The 20,215-nt window shown below is 26.5% G+C and overlaps 3 protein-coding genes across 3 annotated transcripts in view; 2 read left to right on the forward strand and 1 right to left on the reverse strand.

Moving 5' to 3' along the window:
- The window catches only part of Oseg1 (intraflagellar transport protein Oseg1), a 46,119-nt gene extending 31,506 nt beyond the window's left edge, over positions 1-14,613 (forward strand). Inside the window, exons 20-29 of the mRNA XM_043055293.3 lie at positions 2,480-2,626; positions 4,194-4,297; positions 4,425-4,525; positions 5,179-5,344; positions 6,520-6,631; positions 7,623-7,748; positions 9,828-9,898; positions 11,621-11,785; positions 13,992-14,125; positions 14,460-14,613. Coding sequence (XP_042911227.1) covers positions 2,480-2,626; positions 4,194-4,297; positions 4,425-4,525; positions 5,179-5,344; positions 6,520-6,631; positions 7,623-7,748; positions 9,828-9,898; positions 11,621-11,785; positions 13,992-14,090 — 1,091 coding nt within the window. The 3' untranslated portion in view covers positions 14,091-14,125; positions 14,460-14,613. The remainder of the gene's footprint in view (positions 1-2,479; positions 2,627-4,193; positions 4,298-4,424; positions 4,526-5,178; positions 5,345-6,519; positions 6,632-7,622; positions 7,749-9,827; positions 9,899-11,620; positions 11,786-13,991; positions 14,126-14,459) is intronic.
- LOC107447799 (uncharacterized) overlaps positions 11,660-20,215 on the reverse strand; it is a 61,142-nt gene continuing 52,586 nt past the window's right edge. The window contains exon 5 of the mRNA XM_087152437.1: positions 11,660-11,775. Coding sequence (XP_087008563.1) covers positions 11,744-11,775 — 32 coding nt within the window. The 3' untranslated portion in view covers positions 11,660-11,743. The remainder of the gene's footprint in view (positions 11,776-20,215) is intronic.
- Positions 16,134-17,914, forward strand: LOC147804373 (THAP domain-containing protein 1-like). Its single transcript, XM_087152439.1, has 2 exons — positions 16,134-16,347; positions 17,520-17,914. The coding sequence occupies exons 1-2, from the start codon at positions 16,277-16,279 to the stop codon at positions 17,857-17,859; spliced, it is 411 nt and encodes a 136-aa protein (XP_087008565.1). The 5' UTR covers positions 16,134-16,276; the 3' UTR covers positions 17,860-17,914.

Consider the following 20,215-nt stretch of genomic DNA (forward strand, 5'->3'; position numbering starts at 1 on the left):
TATTTACATTACTATTTAGGAAATACAGTACAGAACCCGTTATCCGGAAATCAGAAAACCGGAAAACCAAAAAACCGGAACGAAATTCGATAAATTTTCCCGCCATTTTTTTAAAAAAAAATTTTTTTTTTCCTCATAAGATTTCAGGATTTTTCTTTCTTTTTTGAAAGATGTTTACCTTACCATCATTTTGGAAATAATCATTAGTGTATTACTTCATCGTTTTTTCTTCTTTTTAAGATTATTTCCAAAAAATTTTTTTAGTTGGGTTTAACAATAAAAAAAACGGCTTTTCAGAAAACCGGAAAAATCAGTTATCCGGAATAACGATGGTCCCGATCGTTCCGGATAATCGGTTCCCTACTGTATTACAAATATTAATGTTATTGGTGTAATATAAGTTTATAACATTAATTCAATATTAAGATAAATGTATTTTTTAATTTTCTTTGATAATCTGACGGTAAGCCATTGAGTATTTGGGTAGCATCTTTCAAAAGAAATTGATTTTCTAAATTTCTGTTAGAACCTTTTTAAAATGGAACAAACTAATGTGGTGCTTTTTTTCCCCTATTATAATTATCCTGTTTAATTTTTATATTAAACAAATTATAATTATGTTCATCTACTACAGGAACTCAATATTTTTCTAATTGGTCTTAATTTTAATTTTTCTAATTAGTCTTAACTTTCTAATGCACATTCAGTTTCAACAGTCTTAGTCAAGAGAATTTAATACTTATTTCTGAAATTATAGCTGTTTTGAAAACAATAGATTTTTTGACTTCTCTTTTCATTAGAAAAACTATGAGGGGGGCTGGATCTGAAAAAATTTGCTGGACCCTGATTAGTTGTTAAATGCTAAGTCCTACAGGTTAGAAAAAATAAAAATTTTCGATGTTAAAAAATTATTTAAACAAATATTTATAATTATTAAACAAAAATGTAGCTCAAAAGAACATTATGATAATTATTTAAATTATAGCTTTTCACAAACTTAATTTATCATATTTAAATGCTTTTGAGCCTATATTTCAGTGATCTTTTGAAAAAGAACACAAAAGTTTAAAATTTTTGCTAAAAAAATTATCTTTTGTATTATGAATTTTAAAAGTATGCTTATTTAAGTTGGAAAGTTAATTCAAAAGATAATTTGAATCAATTTAATATGTCATTTGAAATAGTTTTCTAGTTCCTGAATATTCACTAAAGAATCTTAGTGTCATGAGATGCTTGTGTATGTGGGAGTGTGCTTGTGAGGTAATGATATCTAGTTATTTTCCTTGAGCGATTTTGCATAATTTCAATACTTTTTTTTACAGAAATTGTTTTTTAAAGTTATTTCTAAATCTATTATATTATTGTTGTAAAGCATTTCAAATATAATAATGTAAAGGTAACTTATTTTTTAGTTGATTCTCTTCTACATATTCTTTAAAGGGTGGACAACACAGGGAACTTCTAAAATAAACATCTCTATTAAACCGGTTAAAGCATTTTAAATGCTTATTAGGTTGAAAAGATTATTAAAAAATTATCTCTTGATTTATAAATTCTATAAATTATGCTTATTTAAGTTGAAAGGTAAATTCAAAAGATAATTCAAATCCAAATCTTCTAGTTCATAAATATTCCCTAAAGAATGTTTTTGTACTATTCAACACTTTTTTTTTATAAAAGATATTTTTTAGAATTATTTCTACAGCTAGTATATTATTGTTATTATGCATTACAAATATAGTCTAATGGTAATTTCTTTTTCAGTTGATTCTTTCCTAGATATTCTTTATGAGGTGGAAAATACAATCTTTCTATTTCATGGGTGCACACTCGGGGTGTGAGCATTATTTTTTCCAGGACTTCAGTATTGCTATTAAAGATTTAACACTATGCTCTTTATCAACACTCGTCCACTACTAAAATTTCATCATTTTTCTGTTTGCTGTCACCACAGAAACATTTTCAATTTTTAAATAAATCTTAGAACTACATATGTTTTGAATATGTAATGATTAAAAAAAATTCATATTTTAACATTTAAATTAGCACTTTTGAATTTTGAAATTAAAAGATCATAATTACAATTTTTGAAAAAAAGAATTAATGAAATTAATTTCAAACCTTAATTAGGCATATTAAGCAAATCAGCACGGAAACATATTCACTTTTTAAATAAATACTTGAACTTCATGTGTTTTGAATATGTTATTTAAAAAAAAAATTTGTTTTAATGTTTTAGGATTTAAATCAGTACTTTTACATTTAGAAATTGAAAGGTTATGATTACAATTTTTAAAACGAGAATTAGTAAAATTAATTTAAACCCATTCTTATACATATTACGTAGTTTTTTCACATTGTTTGATTAAAAGGTGAGTGGCATTCAATGCCCAGATCTAACCTAAAGTCATTTATGTACTAAACTATAATGTTAATAACACCATGAAGACATTCATTTTATTTTATTGTTTTGTTTCAGCCTTTTACACTGCTGGGCGACAAGATGAAGCTGTTGGAGTCTTAGAACAACTCACAAAAATAGCTGTTAACGAGAAGAGATTTAAAGAAGCTGGTTACTACTATTGGATATTGTCTATGCAAACCCTCAGAAGTGCCTCCTCCTCTGGTACGCATGTGTCCCAGATGCTTACAAACTAATATATATGTGTGAAACAGCCTGTTCTGGGCCAGGGTATTTCAATGACCGATGCATTAAGTCTCATTTACTATTTCATAGACACAGTGTTTTTTTAATGTCCATTAGAACATCCACACTGAACTGTTCATTCCAATATGGTGACCCAAATTTGGTCAGTTGATTTAGACTAAATCGCAAAGAAGTTATTTAATCCATTATTTCCTTTAACCCCTTAACTGCCGAGTAAAATTAACGTGATTCACTCCCCAGTGCCACCACCGTTTTTCGCTCGAGTGCACTTTCTTACACGGTGTTTTGGTGGGGAAAATGATGCACGCTTTGCAATTTAAAAACAGTTTAATTTTACAAGACAAGAAAAAGGAAAGAAAGAAAATACAAAATTTAAATTAAATAATAAAAATACAATATAAAAGATGTTAAAACTTAGCTGTTGTATGATAAATCCTGAAACATGGTTGGACACATAAACCAACATCACATTCATCGCACTGATAGCGGGATTCACGACGAATTTTTTTTCTTGAACAAACAGCACATTTTTGCGATGCATTTTTCTTTGAAGACGTTGATGGAAAGAATAAAAAGCACCAAATACATACGGGAAACAAAAGCGAAAAAAGAATAAACCCGACCTTACTCAAATAAATACACACAAGCGAATAATACGATATCACTTTTCCATAACATCCTTTACCCATTCCCTCTCCTCCGAAATTAGTAATACATTCGCAAAGCAAACACTTTCAAGGCCATTTTACTGCATTCTAAAGTAGGGGGTGTATTTCTATTTATAGCAGCGCAATGCAAAGCATCGTACTTCGGGAAAGCGTATATATACGCCTGCGGCAGTTAACGCATCGTCTGGCCGAGACGTATATATACGCCCGCGGCAGTTAAGGGGCCCCACAATAATTTAAAATATCTTAAATCTTCTTTGAATGAAGAAACATGATCCCTTTATCCTTTATTACTTGTCCTAGAAGGTTGTAAATTATGGTCAGTTATAATTCATTTCATTTTGTGTTTGAATTTTTTCGTAGCAAACTTTTTAATAATATTTTATGAATTTTATTAAGTAAGGAAAAAGCATTTTCAAACCATGATTATTGAGATCAGAGAGAGCAAGGGAAACATTAAAATTATCACAAAACTGTCAATTTGTATTGCTGTATTTTTTTTTCGTTATTTTGCTCAGAACTGCATTTATTTAATTAATTTGTTTTCATAATTTGTTAATAAATTTGTTTTCAATTAATTTGATCTCGTCTTTGCTCTTTCTTACCTCAATCGATGATGAGTCAGGTTTTTTGTTCCTACTAAGAATATTAATTTGCAACTTATAATTTGCATAGTTTAGTGGATTTTGTTTTACAAGGGCTCTAAATCTATATTAATGGAATAATTACATATTAATGGAATAATATTGCAGAATATTCTAAGTTTAAACTTAATTTATTTGTCATTTTTTTCATGCTAACTAAAAAGTTTAAAAATTCCTGCCATTTTTATATCGAACATTTATTTTCTATTTTAGATTTAAAAGATGATGCAAGCGTTCAAATTGCAATTCGAAAATTTTGGGATCAACAATTTGCTGCCGAAATATATTATGTTTACAGTTATATTTATAATTATTTGGTAAATTAATTTCTAGTTCTAATTATTTGGTTTGGTTTTCTTTATTTTTCATTTTCTATTTTTACTTTCTTATTTTGAGATGATTTCATGTGATGATGATTAAAGTGCATGTTTGTGATATTCTTAGGAGGAGCCTTTCACAATGCAACATACAGAGACCCTGTTTAATATGTCTCGCTATTTATGGTTGGAACTCGTTAAAACTGACTTACCGGGCATATCAAAATTGTATCCTTTTTTTTCTTATTTTCTTTAGATCTGTATTATTTTTTGACTTTTTAACACTTGTTTTAATTTATCATTCTTTTTTTTTATATCTTAATAATTATGCATTTTTAACAAGAGTTGTTTTGTTAAAAACTTTATTTTCAAAACAGAAAAACATTTTTATCTTTTGTAGCATAACAGTGTGACAATTAGTAATAGGTGAAATCAAAAATATTTACAAATCCTTAAAACTATTTACTTCTTAAAAACTTTCATTAGGGGAATGGGAATCTAATTGAAAAGGGAAATATATATATTCTGTTATATTATATATATATATATATATATATATATATATATATATATATATATATATATATTTAAAAAATATCCCAGGGTTGCCAAAACCATCAAATCTTATTGTATCAGATGGCTTGGGCATATTTTTATACATGACTTTTCAAAGATTGTTAAAAAAGTAACATTTGTCTTCTGGATTGGGTTCAAAATTACAAGGCTATGGAGTATGAACTTTTGTAGTTGTAAACCCATTATTAGGCCAACTGTTCAAGAATGGTAAATTAATAAAATAAAATATATTAATGAAAATATATAAATGGATGAAAACTGAATTTTTCTCTTTTGTCAAAATTTTGTGCTTAACCATTTACTAGTCGCATATTTTATGCTGCTGCAAAACAAAGCTGTGCAATGAAGGCATACAAAATGTCTCGCATGGCTTATCAAATGGCAAGTAACTACAAAATTCCAGAAAGATTTCGAGAATCTGTGGAAACAGCGTCATTACATGTTCAGGCCAAACCTTTTACAGATTCAGAGGTAAGCTACCATTATAAGCATTTAAATGTGTGCGTCATTTATTTATGAATTAAAACTTGTGCGTTAAATTTTTTTTTAAATTTCCTGGCCAAAATAACAAGTTGTTAATAAAAATCACACACATATCTTTACCTTGAATGTGTTTTAACCTATCATCAAATAATCTGTTTTATATTACCAATAAGTGATTTTAAAAACGTAACAAAGGGTAGTTATCATATAATTTTCTTGTCATCAGTGTTATTTTATTAAATATTTCTTTTCAATAATTTAATTTGCACTTTGAGTTCAGCAAGCCATTTCTAATTTAAATTAAATTTCTTAAAATGTTAAGATTATAAACATTTTTGAAAATTAATTCAGTAAGATGAATCGTACTTTTTTTTGCATAGAAATTTTTAATTACATTATGAAACTTTTGGGTGCAATTTTAATAAACAATTTTTATTAAGAAATAATTTAAAAAGAATCTCGGCAATCACATATAAATTGTTAATACATTTAACTATCTGTTAATTTACACACTAAATAAGTGAGTTTTAAGTTACTACTGAAAATATTTTAATTAAGATCAGGAAATACTGTTAAAACTTTTAAAATTTCACTCTGGAATTCTCTAAAAATTTAAGTTTATCTGAATTTAAGATAAAAACGGAATCCACTCTGAATTTAAAATGAAAAGTCAAACACAAAAATTTACGTTTTCTTAATAAACATTTCTCTGTTTTTTTATTGTTAAAAAATTCAATTTCAGACCTACGTATTATTTTTCTGAGAATTTTACTCTGAAGAGTAGAGAAAAGTTTAAACCCCTCAATGTTATTTGTGCTCTTTACATATTTCACCATAGCTGCAAAATTCTTGCCCAAATTAAACTGAATTATAAAATTTGAATGTAAATTTCAAATTTGTTTATCCACCGATAATTTCATGAAGCAAATTTATTTTTATAATTACTAAATTTAATAGTCATCTCTAAATTCTATTTAATGTCAAAATTTGATTTAAAAAAGTAGTTCCCAAGAAATTTATTACTTAGAATAATATTAATAAAAAAAATTTAACAATTAAATTTCTTAAAATTTTATAAACTTTTGATATACCTGGTTAATTAAAATAAAGAGTTATTTTGATATTTTTATATGTATTTCACATTTTATCATTATTGATTTTAGGATGTTTTACCAATGTGCTTCAGGTGTTCAACAAGTAATCCTTTAATAAACAAGCAAGGAAACATTTGTTTCAACTGTAAACAACCATTTGTGTATTCTTTTATTTCATTTGGTAAGTTATGGTTATAGATTTGAAATTTATAAGCATATTATTAAGCAAAGCAATAAAAAGTATTCAGTATTAAGTTGTCTACTCACTCAAAAGTAAACCTTAGTGAATTTTGAGTATGTGTAAATTTTTATTGCCTGGCTACAGAAGAGGCTAGTAAACTTTGGAATATGTAAATTAATTTGTTTCTTAATTAACATTTAGAATGCTTTTTAACAGAAGTTTTCTTGTTTTGAACAGTTCATTTTAATATGTTTTATATATTTCCATTTGTATAGTGCAACAAAGCATTTTCATATTACAGTTTTGAATATAAATAAACAGTGTTCAAAAAATAGTGTAAAACCTAATAACTTTTTATCTAAATTGGATTTTAATGTACTAAGACTCAATATTAATGATTTGAGGGCCTTACTTCAAATATTCTAATTAATTAGAGTGGATGATGTTTTCAGTTTCAACCAGACAAGTAAAACATACTTTCTCTAAATAAACATACCTTTTTTTTACAGATGTGGGAACAGTCCAAAATGAGAGATCAGTACACTTCAGTGCCACAAAATAAATAAATATATTTTTTTAAATTTTAATTGCATCTTTTTTCTTGCTCATATTTGTCATTGTTTTGAAATTATATTTTTTCTTAATGTAATATTATTAGCAACCCTTAATGTGTCAGTTTTTTTTTTAATCTATATCATACCAGTTACACAGGAATTGTCAGTATAAGTACAAACAATTATTTTACTATCTCAAAAGTAGCTCTGGATGTTTTCATCTTTCATTTTTGCATCTATATTGCACCAGTCATTCGGGAATTGTTAGTTTAAGTACAAATAATTATTCTACAATCTCGAAAGTAGCTCTAGATATTTTCAACTTTTTTTATTAAACTTTTTTTTGAAAGAATACTTGATTTATATTCTTTCGTAACTTTAAGAGAAAAAACATTTTTTAAAAAAACTCATACTAAAGACAATAATTTTTTTTGCAGAAGTGTTACCTGTTGTGGAGTTTTTCTTGGAGGATGGATTAGAAGATGATGAAGCTTATAAGTTGTTATCAAAAAAGTCACTAAAACAATTTGAAAATAGTTCCTCAGTGATGGAAAGCAATATGAGTGAGTGATAAAATTCTTAAAAATCACACTGTATGATTTGATAACTAGTGTACGCTTCTGAATGAAGAAAGAATGTATGTACAGGGTGGCCATAGAACAAGAAATTTAGGCAACTTAGAAAATTCAGGGAAATGTGAGGGAATTTAATTAAAATACCAACAACAAAAAAATCAGGGAAAATAAAATAATTTTTGTTTCAGATACCTAAAAGTCTGAAAGTTTTTCCCAAAAAATAGGACTTGCAACTTTTTTTTTTACTCTAATGGCAAGTGTTTTGTAACATATATTATAATAATACATAATAAAATAATATAATAACATAATAAAATAATGTAATATAATAAAACATGTTCTATTCGTATGCATATAGTTGAAAAATCAATATTACATTTAGTATCAATTAGCAATATTATTCAATTATTAGCAAAAAAAATTTTGCTGTTTTTAAGCAAGTAGTACTCGTTTACCTTATAAATGATCAAATTTAAGTTCGTTATATTGTAGTAATTAAAATAGTTTAATTTCAATTTAGAATTTTATTTTTAAATGAATTAAAAACCTTATATTGTGTACAATTTTCCTAAGTGCAACTAGTAGTACGCATACTAATAATAGGGAACCTCTATTATATTTTTTAATTATTTTATAATCTTTGTTACTCTAAAGTATTCGTCATTCATGAAACTTTTTTGTCTAAAAATGGCAGGGAATGTCTAAATGGGAAATAAATGCTATCATTGGTTATATAAAGAAACTTTAAAATAATGAGAAAGGTATTTTTCAAAAAGGAAGACATAAATAGAAGAACTTTAAACTCATTAAATTCTCCCATGAAATTAGTGATAAAATGTTTAGATTATTGTTATTTTTAATGAGATGCAAATTTGTTTTCTTGCAAGTACTATTTCCGTTATCAAGCTAAAGTCAACAGACTATTGTCATGTTCCACAGCTTGCTTAAGAAGTTTGTCATTGGAAAGAAATAGAAAACTTAGTAAATTTTTTTTAAATAAATTGGCTAAAATTATTCTTTAAAAATCAAATATATATGTATAAGATTTGTATAAAGTAGTTCTTGTTTACATTATACGTGTTTCGAGTTATTGAATTTAAAATACATATTAACATACTTTAATGCTTATAAAGAAATAAATGCTAAAACTAATTTTTCTCGATTATTTTATTTTTTTATGGCAATAGCAAGAATTACTTCTTTTAAGAAAGTTGTGTATAGATTAAAACTTTTTTTCTTAAGAATTTGAAGTTTTTTGCCGCAAAAACTTTTAATTCTAAAAAATTTTTTTATTTTTTTTTTCTTATAATTTTTTATGTTTATGAAACGAAAATAGGCTATCTAATATTATTTTTTAACCAGGAATAAGTTTAGCATTGCATAAATAAGCGACAATAATGAGCCAAATTTTATAAACAGGAATTTAAAGAGGTTTTACTGTCTTTACTTACTAAAAATCAAGACAATTGATTAGTGATCCTTTGATTAGTAAGTAGAGTCTGATGAATTAAGTTTCATGTAATATAAACCAACCATTAGATAATATATTAAAACATACAATATCTATTTAACATATTCTTTTTTCTTGTATAACTATCTATGTTTCATATATAAATAAAGGTTAGCCAATAAAAAAGTTTGAAATTTCAAAATTTAATAACTCTTAAAAATTTCTAATATAATTTTTTTTTAAATTATATATTTACATATGTTGGCAGCAGGTAACCACTAAAACTAATGTCTAATTTCATTTGAAAACTGCGAAAGACTTCAAGCACCATGTTATACCTGACTTGCTTCAGGGCGTAACATCGTTTTATATTTTAAACCATAAAACTAGGTGTTGGACCACTTCTCATTGAGACTTTGTATGGCTGTTATTAACAGTTTTTGTGTATAATTTATTTTGCTGGTTATCTTTTTAAACTCATTTCATAAGTACTAAATAAAATTCTTATAGATTTAACTGTCAATATGAGTTATTAAATTTTGAAATTGATTATCTTTAATGCTGGATGCTATGTGTATGTATCTATCTTAACATAAAATCTGTAATTTTTTTTCCAGATTCTGAATACCTAAAAATTGAAGATTCTTCTTATGACAATGATATGGGGGAAGATATATTTACTTTCGATGTAAGCCTTCTTTAATCAGCTCTTTTATTAATTTTTTTAATGTATTTTGTGAAAATTCATTAATTTTGTGAATTTATTTTCCTGGCGATTGTATGTTATTTTACTGTTAGAAGTGAGAAACTTTAAGATCTTTAGAAATCATTACAACTGACTAGTATATAAAATGGGTGAAAAAAATTTTTTTTAGAACTGTGATGACTCAGAAGATAGAGCGTTCACCTTCTAATGAGGTGAACGGGTTCGAATCCCAGCGATTGCTGGTCGATATAAATTCCAAATACTTGATCCAGGAGTTTCCTTGGGTTCAAAATGTTGAGTTTAAACCAAATCGGGTCAGCTGTTCAACGACAGTTATGAAATAAAATATTTTTTTGAAAGTTATGAATGGAATTAGAATACTTTGTTATCAATTTTTGTTTAATGCATTTCTTTTCTAAATGTTTTAAAAAGTTTCTTTGAAAAATTTCAACAGAATATATTGACACCATTTATTCCAAAACTGTTCAAAGTTATCTACCATTTATACAAGTTAATAAACAATAACTTGAACAGATATAGTACACTCAAATTTTAAAGCTTGTTTAAGTACTACTAAGCAAATAAATATCAAAACATTTCTGCCTGTAACATCTTCTTGAATTTCAAAGTAAAGACCTTTAAAAATTTCACAAAATTTCTACTATTTGTCACTATTCATCTACTATATTTTGTCCTATCCTTTTTAGGGGTAACTATAGGGTAATTATAATTAGGTATTGACCCCACCCAGCATAAATATCGAAATCAGAGCCTCTAATCATATTTTTTATGTTATTTAATTTTTTAATAACCTTACATCACAAATAAATATGGAACTGAGAAAGAACTATGCCTGAAATAAGGAAGAACTATAACTAAGTTTTATTTTCCTGAATTAACTAACTGAGGAAATTAGGAACTCCTAATTTGCCTACTTTCATAGCTTATTTTAAAATCTCAAAATATAATTGTAGGAAACAATATTGGAAATGGAAATATAAATTTATCGTAGATTAAACCATACACAGATTAAGAAAAAAAACAAGGATTTAATTATAATTTACATATTTAATTGAATAAGCTTTTCTTCTTAGTAAATAAAAATTTACTATTGTCAATGTTAGCAAATCTTGTTTGTATCTTAAATGTATCTAATTTTATAAACCTTAAAAGAAAATTATAACCATTGAATTTTCAATTAAATTCATATCTATCCAGATCAGATATTTATAAATTTTGGATATTTGCCCATGTAAAAACTTTGGGTATTCACTCCAAATTATAACAACCAGGATATAACATCTACAGAGATGACAAAGTTTTTAAAGTTTATCATAGATCTTTTTCTCTAAGATGAGCCAAATAGAAAGAATTTACTTTTAAAATTAATTAATTTTAAATTTATATAAAAATATATAAGATAAAAATTACTATAAAGATACATCTACAGAGATGACAAAGTTTTAATGATTTACCATACATCTTTGTATCTAAAATGAGCCTCTAAAATAGAAAGAAAGCCATTGGATTCAAGTCCGGTGAATATTGTGGTCATTCTTGTGTGGTGGAAGTACCCAATATAACCTTTAAATGACACACCCAACACCTTAAGCTTGAAATAAGAGATGAAAACTTTTTTACCTTAAAATATTTGCCTTTATTGTAAATTTTATTCAAAATTTTTAAAGTTTTGTTTTATTGTAGGCTTCAACCGGTGAGACGGGTCCTTTAATAGTGAACCGTAAAAATCTTGAAGCAATGAATATGTCTGATGTCATCATTTGCAAGTGGCCCAAACCTTTGCGGACACAATACTTCAAAAGTATTTTACCATCCGTCCAAATCCATCGTTGTGAATCCTGTAATAAAGTAAGCTCAATGAGTGATGTCATTAAAGTATGATCTCATTTATAAGCTAGTATAATAAATATACATTCATATAATAAATATGCATTCATGTTTATATTTATTAAAAAGAGGATAAAAAGTATATTAATTTAATTCTTAAATAATAGGAGATATATTATGCTTATTTTAACATAATCAGATTAAGATTTCTGAAACAAAAAAAAGCATTAAATACAATTTTTTCCCTTTTTTTTATTCATTTATTTTTCACTTGAGAATTTTCTGTATTTTTGTTAAAGCTAATAGATTTTTTAATATCTGTAATATACATTGCATTTTTCATTTTCATATTTATTATGTTGCAAGAATGAACCACCTATCTCTTCTATTTTTATGAACAAAATTTATACTATGTTCAAGAAAAAGAGTGTGAAACCTTTGTAAGCAGGCACATAGTAAAATAGTAAATCAGATTTAGTTAGGAATATTTAAACCTCCTATAAGTGGTCCTACTGATGAAAAAAAAATCTTTTTTATTTTTTTATAAAATGCTAGTTTAAAAAAAAATTGTATTAGAAAAAGTTACAGACACCATTACTGCTGTTTTAGAAAATCAAAGAGATGAGTCTAGAGATTTATTTTATGAAACATAAATCATCTTAAACATTCGATTAGTTATAATTTTTTCTAAGTAATGATTTTTTACAAATACAGTCACCAATTTCTGTGTTTAAAAATGTGTAACCTGTCCGAATTTGTTCAAATTTTGATGTAATTTGAGGCATTAAATAGTTTATATTGAGGAATTTTCATATGGAGGAAAACTAATAGTAGTAAAATTATAATTTTTTGCAGCCATGTATTCTTATGACTAAAAATATAAAAATTGTTTGCTACTTTTAAAATTTCAAATTAATTTTGGTGTTAATTAAAATTTTAATATTTTGGGAAGTTTTATACAATTCCAAAAGGTAAGCAAAAAAAGAATTTCCCCTTTTGGACAAAAACAATGTTAAATGCTCTTTTTGAATTTTTTTTTAATTAGGATTGTTTTAATTCTTAATAAACTTACTTTAATAAACTTTCTTTTTCCTTCTTGAAGTAACGTCAGCCTATCTTTCCATATCTTTCATTCATTCGCTGAGAATTATTTTTCAATTTAAATTTTTAAACATATATATGTTATTTAAAATTTTTCTCTGGATTATATTTGGCAATTTAAATACATTTTCTTTTGGAAAAAAATTAAAAGAGGTTTAAATTAAAAAATTGTGGTTTGATTTTACATTAGCCACTGTAATATGAATCTTTATATTTTATTCTGAAGCTTTTAATTTCATTTTATTTCAGATTTTTTCAAATAATTTTAACTTCATTAACTCCTTGCCAACCGCAGGCATGTATGTACACTTCGCTAAGCTGCCAGTGACGCATATATATACGCCTTTCTGAAGTACTCCTTGCCATGTGTTGCTATCAGTAAAATTACTGCTACAGTTTAGGAGTGCAATAGAATGACCTTGAAAGTGTTTTCAAAGGATTTTAAACAAGAGGGGGAGAGAAGGGGAAGTTTCTGGAAAACAAACCACAGCTGGGCAGTTATTGCTTGCGTATTTTATTTATTTTTTCGGAGTAGTATGCGCTTTTTAACTTTCATTTTGCTTCTGTTTTTTATCTCCGTGTACAATAAAAGTTTTTATTTTTTATGCCATTATGTCTGAAAGTGAATTAGATTACTATTTTCCTTCATCTTTGGGGTCAGAAACTTTGGAATATGACATCATTTCAGATTGTGACTAACAGGCAAGCAGTTAATGGCCATGAAAAATTTTAAAAAATAAAATTAATAAAATTATCCAAATAACGCTTTTTTATGTAATTATCCATTTTTATTTTCTGAACATATGTATGTAATTATAAGTTGATTTCCATGTATGTGTCTGCATACTTGATTGCAACAATCTAATCAGCATGGCTAATCATCTTTAGAACCATTTACGGAATGTTTCGAATAAGTTTCCATTATTGCATGCACAAAAAATTTAATTTAAATTAATGCTCTTATTTTCCAATTATTTATATTATAAATATCTAATATAATTATATGACTGATAAAATTTTCATATTTGTTTCAATAGAGAGTTTAAACTTTTTTTAACAAATTTCACTTTCAGTCATTAACATTGCTTCAACTATTGTATTTTTAATTACACGTTCACATTTCTAGCTTTTCCATAGTGATGATTACGAGCTTGAAATACTTAAAAAAGGCTGTTGTCCATTCTGCAGAATTTCAGTGCAAGAAACTGAAGGCAATGAAGACTAGATGCAGATTATTGATGTATTATATTTTTTAAAAAGGTATTGCTGTTTAGGTTTCTACTTGGCAGGCTTGAGGCAATATAGTGATAAGCCACATATTTTTTTCTAAGGTGAAAACAAACTGTTCCTTAATATTGTTTTCTGATTGGTACTATACAGGTAATGGAAGCATCTTACTGCCTACGTGGAAGTGTTAACTGAAACATCCTTTCAAACAGCAATGAAAATGTGGCTTCTCATTAAATTGAAGCCTCAAGCCCTTCATATCAAAACTCTATTCAAACAAAAAATTAAAACTAAATTTCACAAAATTACAAATATTATTTTTTAATTAAAATCTCTATTTCATTAAATCATATCTATTTTTTTTCAGGCATTCGATTGGATATATTGCAAGTATTTTATCCTTAGCAAAAAAAATCATCAAATCATTTATTTATTTTTATATCATTGTATCACAATTGCTTTTGTTATGTATATATGATAAACAAACATTCCGTCCAATAAATTATTTTATGTTATGTTTATTGATGAAGTTTTATTTATTGTATTTATTTTATTTTATTTAATGAAAGTTTAATAAATTAAAAGATCATAATCACTTTTATTATGATCTTTTAATTTTTCTTCTTTTACATTTTGTTGTTGTCAAGCCATGTCTTCATTAACTTTTGTAATTAAAATTAATTTCATATTTATTCATAATTAATATTCAATCCAGTTGGAAAAAAGCTTTTCAAACAGTAGAAACTTCAATGTATAACCTTAATAAACGTAAAGCACCATTAAGTTCGATGAAATCAAATCTAAAAATAATTATTTCTAAGCAAAATTCCTGTCGTTTATTAGTTGAACTTGAAAATTTGTTTAAAACGTATGATTAACGAAGTTTATTTATTGAATAATGAATTAAGCCATTTCATTCGAAGTAATTTTATTCAAATTTCAGAGAAATTTAAGGCTAATTTCTATCTAATCTTTAAACAAATAATGCATATTTATTTATGTAATATGCTATTTATATAACTAATCTGTAATGTCTCACCTTATAAAATTTAAATTTTATTTTTTTTAATCAAAACAAGCATTATTTTTCTAAGAATAGGGTTCATCTCTCACTTCACATCATAAGTTAGATCCAAATCCAAAATGTTTTCATTATTATTGTTTAAATTTATTCAACTATGATGCATCTTTTTTAAATATTTTGTGTTACCTTTTTTTTTAATATTAAATTTTGTCCTCTTAAAATACTTTAAATGTTTATTTTTAATTGTACTGAACATTAAAATATCCTAACTTTTGAGTGTATATAACTACAAAAAAAAAAAGAAAAAAAAATGTGAAATTACAAATATTAAGCATTTTTCAATCAGTAATGTGCTATTTTTACAGCTTATATTATACTGCTGTTGTTCTAAGTTTATAACAAATATCTAAAGTGAGAGTCAATTAAAATAATGCAAAGTTTTGTTTTATTTTTAAATGTTAACATTTGGAAGGGAAAAAACACAAAAAAGAAGTAACTTGAATTAGTTACAATAAAATAAACAAAAACTATTCGAATTTATAAATATAGTCTTATTGGTGGTTTTATGGAAAGATTTAACTCCTGTGGCTTGAAGTGAAAAATGATAATCTGTAAAATCAGAGAATTGGAAGGGGGAAGCTGTAAAGGTGAATTAACATAAAGGAGACCAAATTTCCTTTTCTTTCTATTTTACAAAATTTACATTCGGAAAAAAACATACTTCTCTAAATTTCTCAAAAATCAGTTTTCTTTAGTTTTCGGCTTCAGTGCCAGAAACCGTGATTCTAACAACTTACAAATCCTGCCAAATTGCCAGATTCCATTCGAAATTGTACTCTTGATAAACTTTTTGTGAGATAGGTTGCTTGTATTTTGTCAGCATTTGAAGTGTATCAATCGTCAAAGAAAAAAAAAGAACCAATTTAAACTTTAAACAACAAAATCATAAATGACATCATACAAGATCCCAGATGTTGAACATGAGGAAAAACCTTAGAGGAGTAATTGGAGTAGAGAGCGAGCAACCCTATTCAACCTGCACCAAAGTAAAATCACGTGACTTACGGCAAGCGAGTTTTCTTCGCAGTCGCATTCTAATGTTATTTAAATGGACGTCTAGTTCTTGCATCAGCTATCTCGTTGAATGATTTGAATTAAAGATGGTTTTATCTTGTTGTGCTTATGGATGTAATGAGAGGCAAGTCACCGGAGGTCCTATAACATTTCACAGGTAAGATTTTGCATTATTATTCATTATTTTTACAATAATATTTAAATAACTGTCCATCGTACACGTGTTGTTCACATATTTTACTTAGAAATGTTAATTTTTTAAGCATTTAAACACTATTTAAAAATCTAGAATGCATTATTATAATATGCTAATACTATCTGGCTCAATTTTTTTGTCCTTTTAACTATTTTTATTCCCTTTAAGGCATTTCAATTATAAGTTCTTCTTTTTTCACTTGGCGAATTTGTTTTCTCGCCAAATGACATGTAAACAAACTTTTTAAATAGAATGCGTAGACTTATTTTGTTCATAATTATGTACAGAGATAATTAATTCTTTATTATTTTATGGCGGTATAAATTTATTTATTCTTTGTTTTAAATTTTGATAAGTTGATTTATGATTTTATTTTTGAAAGGAAATTTCAAGCTGTTTTGCTTTGCATGTTAGTGAAATGAATAAATTTCGTTATTAATGGAATTCGTTTTATACAAATTGATTGAATTTTCGCTGTATTATATACGATGAACTGATATTTTCACATTGATAATTAATTTACATCTCATTTAGTCCCATTATGTATTATAAACACTGGTAATTCTTGCTTGGTATTTTTCTAATTTTTAACTGGAATAGTATTTATTCTATTGTAAAGATATTTAATTATTAGGCATATATTTTTAAAATCTATGATATTATGCCATTAAAAGCTAATTTCTGTGTCCAAAATAACATCATTGAATTATTATAAAATAATTTAAAAATCTTTTTTAATGTCTATACATGAAATATAAAACTATGTCATGCATCAAACAATTTTATGTTCAATTTTAAATAATGATAAAATTAATGTTAAATTAATTTTTTTCTGCGTATGTAAATCTACAAGTTAATTATTACAGTTACTTATAATCTTACATTTTAACAAATACATTTTTAGTACAAAAATGTCATAGTGAATTGTTATTTTCATAGCTACTTTTTCTAATGTAAACTATTTCAAGATGAACTCTATTTATGCTATGTAATTTTTTATTCAAGATTTCTTTTATATTTTATTATTCTTTTCTTTGCTCATACTTTTATATAGCTAGTTTTATTTTATTTTTTTACTTATTTTTTTGATAAAAAAATATTTATCCACTGAAACTTAATTGTTTGGTTTCCAGTTTTCCAACGGATGCTGATAGAAAAAAACTGTGGTTGACTAAAATTCGAAGAGATGATTTTACTCCTTCTAAATGCTCAAAAGTTTGCTCAAAACATTTTACTGAGGATTGTTTCGACCGTCAAAAATTTGGAGGCACTTGGTTGACAAAAGATGCAGTTCCTACATTATTTAGCTTCTGTGAGAATAAAGATAAGAAGCGAAAGCCTCCTGTGAAAAGAAAGATATCAGACGTAGCTGCTGTTTCACCCAAAAGTAAGTTTGTTAGGAAATTATCATTTTTATATATTAATGCATTTAGTGCTAAAATTTCAAACCAGAAAGTATTTTGGTTTGCATGATATAAATTTTAGCTGTTTTTCTTTCTTTTTTTGCTTTATATTTATTAGTTTTTTTTTATTGTACAGATAGTGTTATCTAATTTTTATTTAATCTCACTAAGTCAAATTTTTAAGTAATATGTTAAAATTTGAACTTCTATTTAAATATTTGTAAGCTTCTTAGTTCTACTCTCTTGTTTTACCCTTGGGATTAAATTTTCACAGGAGCTTTATAATTTTGGAATTCAAAAGTTTTTTACCCCTTTCCCTAATGCTCAAAAAGTGTGAAATCTGAATACTTGCTTTCATATACTTTTAAATGCAAAAATTCAGTTATGTAACCAAAATGTTAAGTAACTTATTCAATGTTATAAATGCATGTATCACATATATACCCTAAAGGGAGTTAATTCAAATTTTATGTTTGTAAAAAAGGTTAAGATTAGTTTTATTTGTATTATTTTCAGAAAAAAACCCAGAAAAGAAAGCACTTTATTGGTGATTACAATGATGTGGATATGAATTCCCCAACGAAGGCTCGCAAAATGCTGAACACTGTTAAAAAGAAAATAGAAAGTGATTCCAAAAAGATTAAAGCATTAAGTTATAGGCAGAAAAGAGTAGCCTCTCTTAAAAAAATTTTGCAGACCTTAAAGAAAAAGTCATTGATATCCCAATCTTCAAGCAGTGTATTAGAGGTAATTTGTTTCTTGTTTGATACTCTGGGCGATTTCACAAAAATGTCAACCTCAAGTTACCGAGGAGAAAAAGATAACCAACGCTTATAGCAAAATAAAAAAACATAGGTAAACAAGAGTTGTAAATAGAGCACTAACTAATAATGACCCTATTTTGATTGCTTGTCTTACGTGTAAACTTACTTATTACATTTTAATGCAAAATTTTAAATTTTTTACATTAGGAAATTTAGAAATGTCAGTCAGTTATCAGGCTGTCAGTCAGTTACTGGTTTGTTGTAATTACTGCCATTCATTATTCTAGTAATATTTTGGAACTCAAATGCCATATGCTGAAAGCTTATTTAGTGTTCTGTAAAATTTAATGCAACTTTATTTAAAGCTCATTTGAATCTCATATTGAAATAGAATTACTTTTCATGTTGGTTGCATTAATGTCAGTCAGTTACCATGCTTTTAACTATTTCTTTTTAAATTATCCAAAAAGTATTTTGGAATTTCAATGATACCATTGGATTCAGCCAAGAAAAAGACAATAAACCAGAGGGAAAAAACTTTTAAGAGATGTATATTTTGTGTAGTATGTTACATAATACTTATTGTTTTGCTTTGTGTATGTCAGTCAGTTACCTGTGGAATTGCCCCTCTATTCTAATTATTATTTATTTCTGATTGAAAAACTTTTACCCACTTTTTTTGTTTTTTTACTCTTTTTTTAGAAAAGAACTTTTTGACATAGGAAATTTAAATGGACTATGATTGAATTGATTGACAAAAATTGATTTGAATTTAATACTGGTTTTGAAGATCTTATTAATATTTATAAGGTTCTAAACATAAGAATTTTTTTCTGTAAATTACGGTAGCCCAGTAGCCCTTAAACATAGCCAAAGCAAATTACATCCCACAAGTTTTACATTATGCGTGATACATTATCATTTTCTTTAATAATAAATATAACTGAAGTTTATTTTTATTATCGTAATGACCATTTGCAATTTATAATGTTTCATTGTTGCAATTTAACAACACTGTGATTTTATATTGCAGCTGTCTCTACCCGGTCCTGCAGCACAAATTTTTGAAAGGATGCAAAATCCATCAACAACTCTAAAGTTTTCTTCTGAGCTCAGAGCATTTGCTCTCACTTTGCAGTTTTACTCGCCAAAAGCATACAATTTTGTTAGATGCTCTTTTGATAACTGTTTGCTTCACCCCTCCACATTGAAGAAATGGTATCAGTCCATTGATGCCTCTCCTGGCTTTACTGCAGAGTCTTTGGCAGCTATGCAAACAAAAGTTATTGAAGCGAAGATCAGAAATAAGGAAGTCATCTGCTCTTTCAGCCTAGATGAAATGGCTATACGCCGTCATGTAGAATGGGACGGTAAGTCTTATTCAGGATTTATTGATTTGGGCACTGGAGTTGACAATGATCAACTTCCAGAAGCAAAAGAAGCTCTAGTCTTCATGCTAAATTGCATAAATGGAAACTGGAAGCTGCCTTTTGGGTATTTCCTTATTGATGGTTTGCCTGCGAAAGAGAGGGCAAATTTAGTTAGCCGTGGCTTAGAACTAGTACACACAACTGGTGTGAAAGTGACGAATGTGACATTTGATAGTACTGCAGTCAATTTTGCTACCGCGAAATATTTAGGTGCAGATGTTGAGATGCACAA

The sequence above is a fragment of the Parasteatoda tepidariorum genome, chromosome 9 (assembly GCF_982258835.1).
Source record: "Parasteatoda tepidariorum strain Cologne lab strain chromosome 9, Ptep-v5.0, whole genome shotgun sequence".
Lineage (NCBI taxonomy): Eukaryota > Metazoa > Arthropoda > Arachnida > Araneae > Theridiidae > Parasteatoda > Parasteatoda tepidariorum.

Coding starts and splice junctions, on each gene's coding strand:
- LOC147804373 (XM_087152439.1), top strand. CDS start 16,277: ATGGTTTTATCTTGTTGTGCTTATGGATGTAATGAGAGGCAAGTCACC. Junction 16,348..17,519: donor GGTCCTATAACATTTCACAG/GTAAGATTTTGC, acceptor TTTGGTTTCCAG/TTTTCCAACGGATGCTGATA.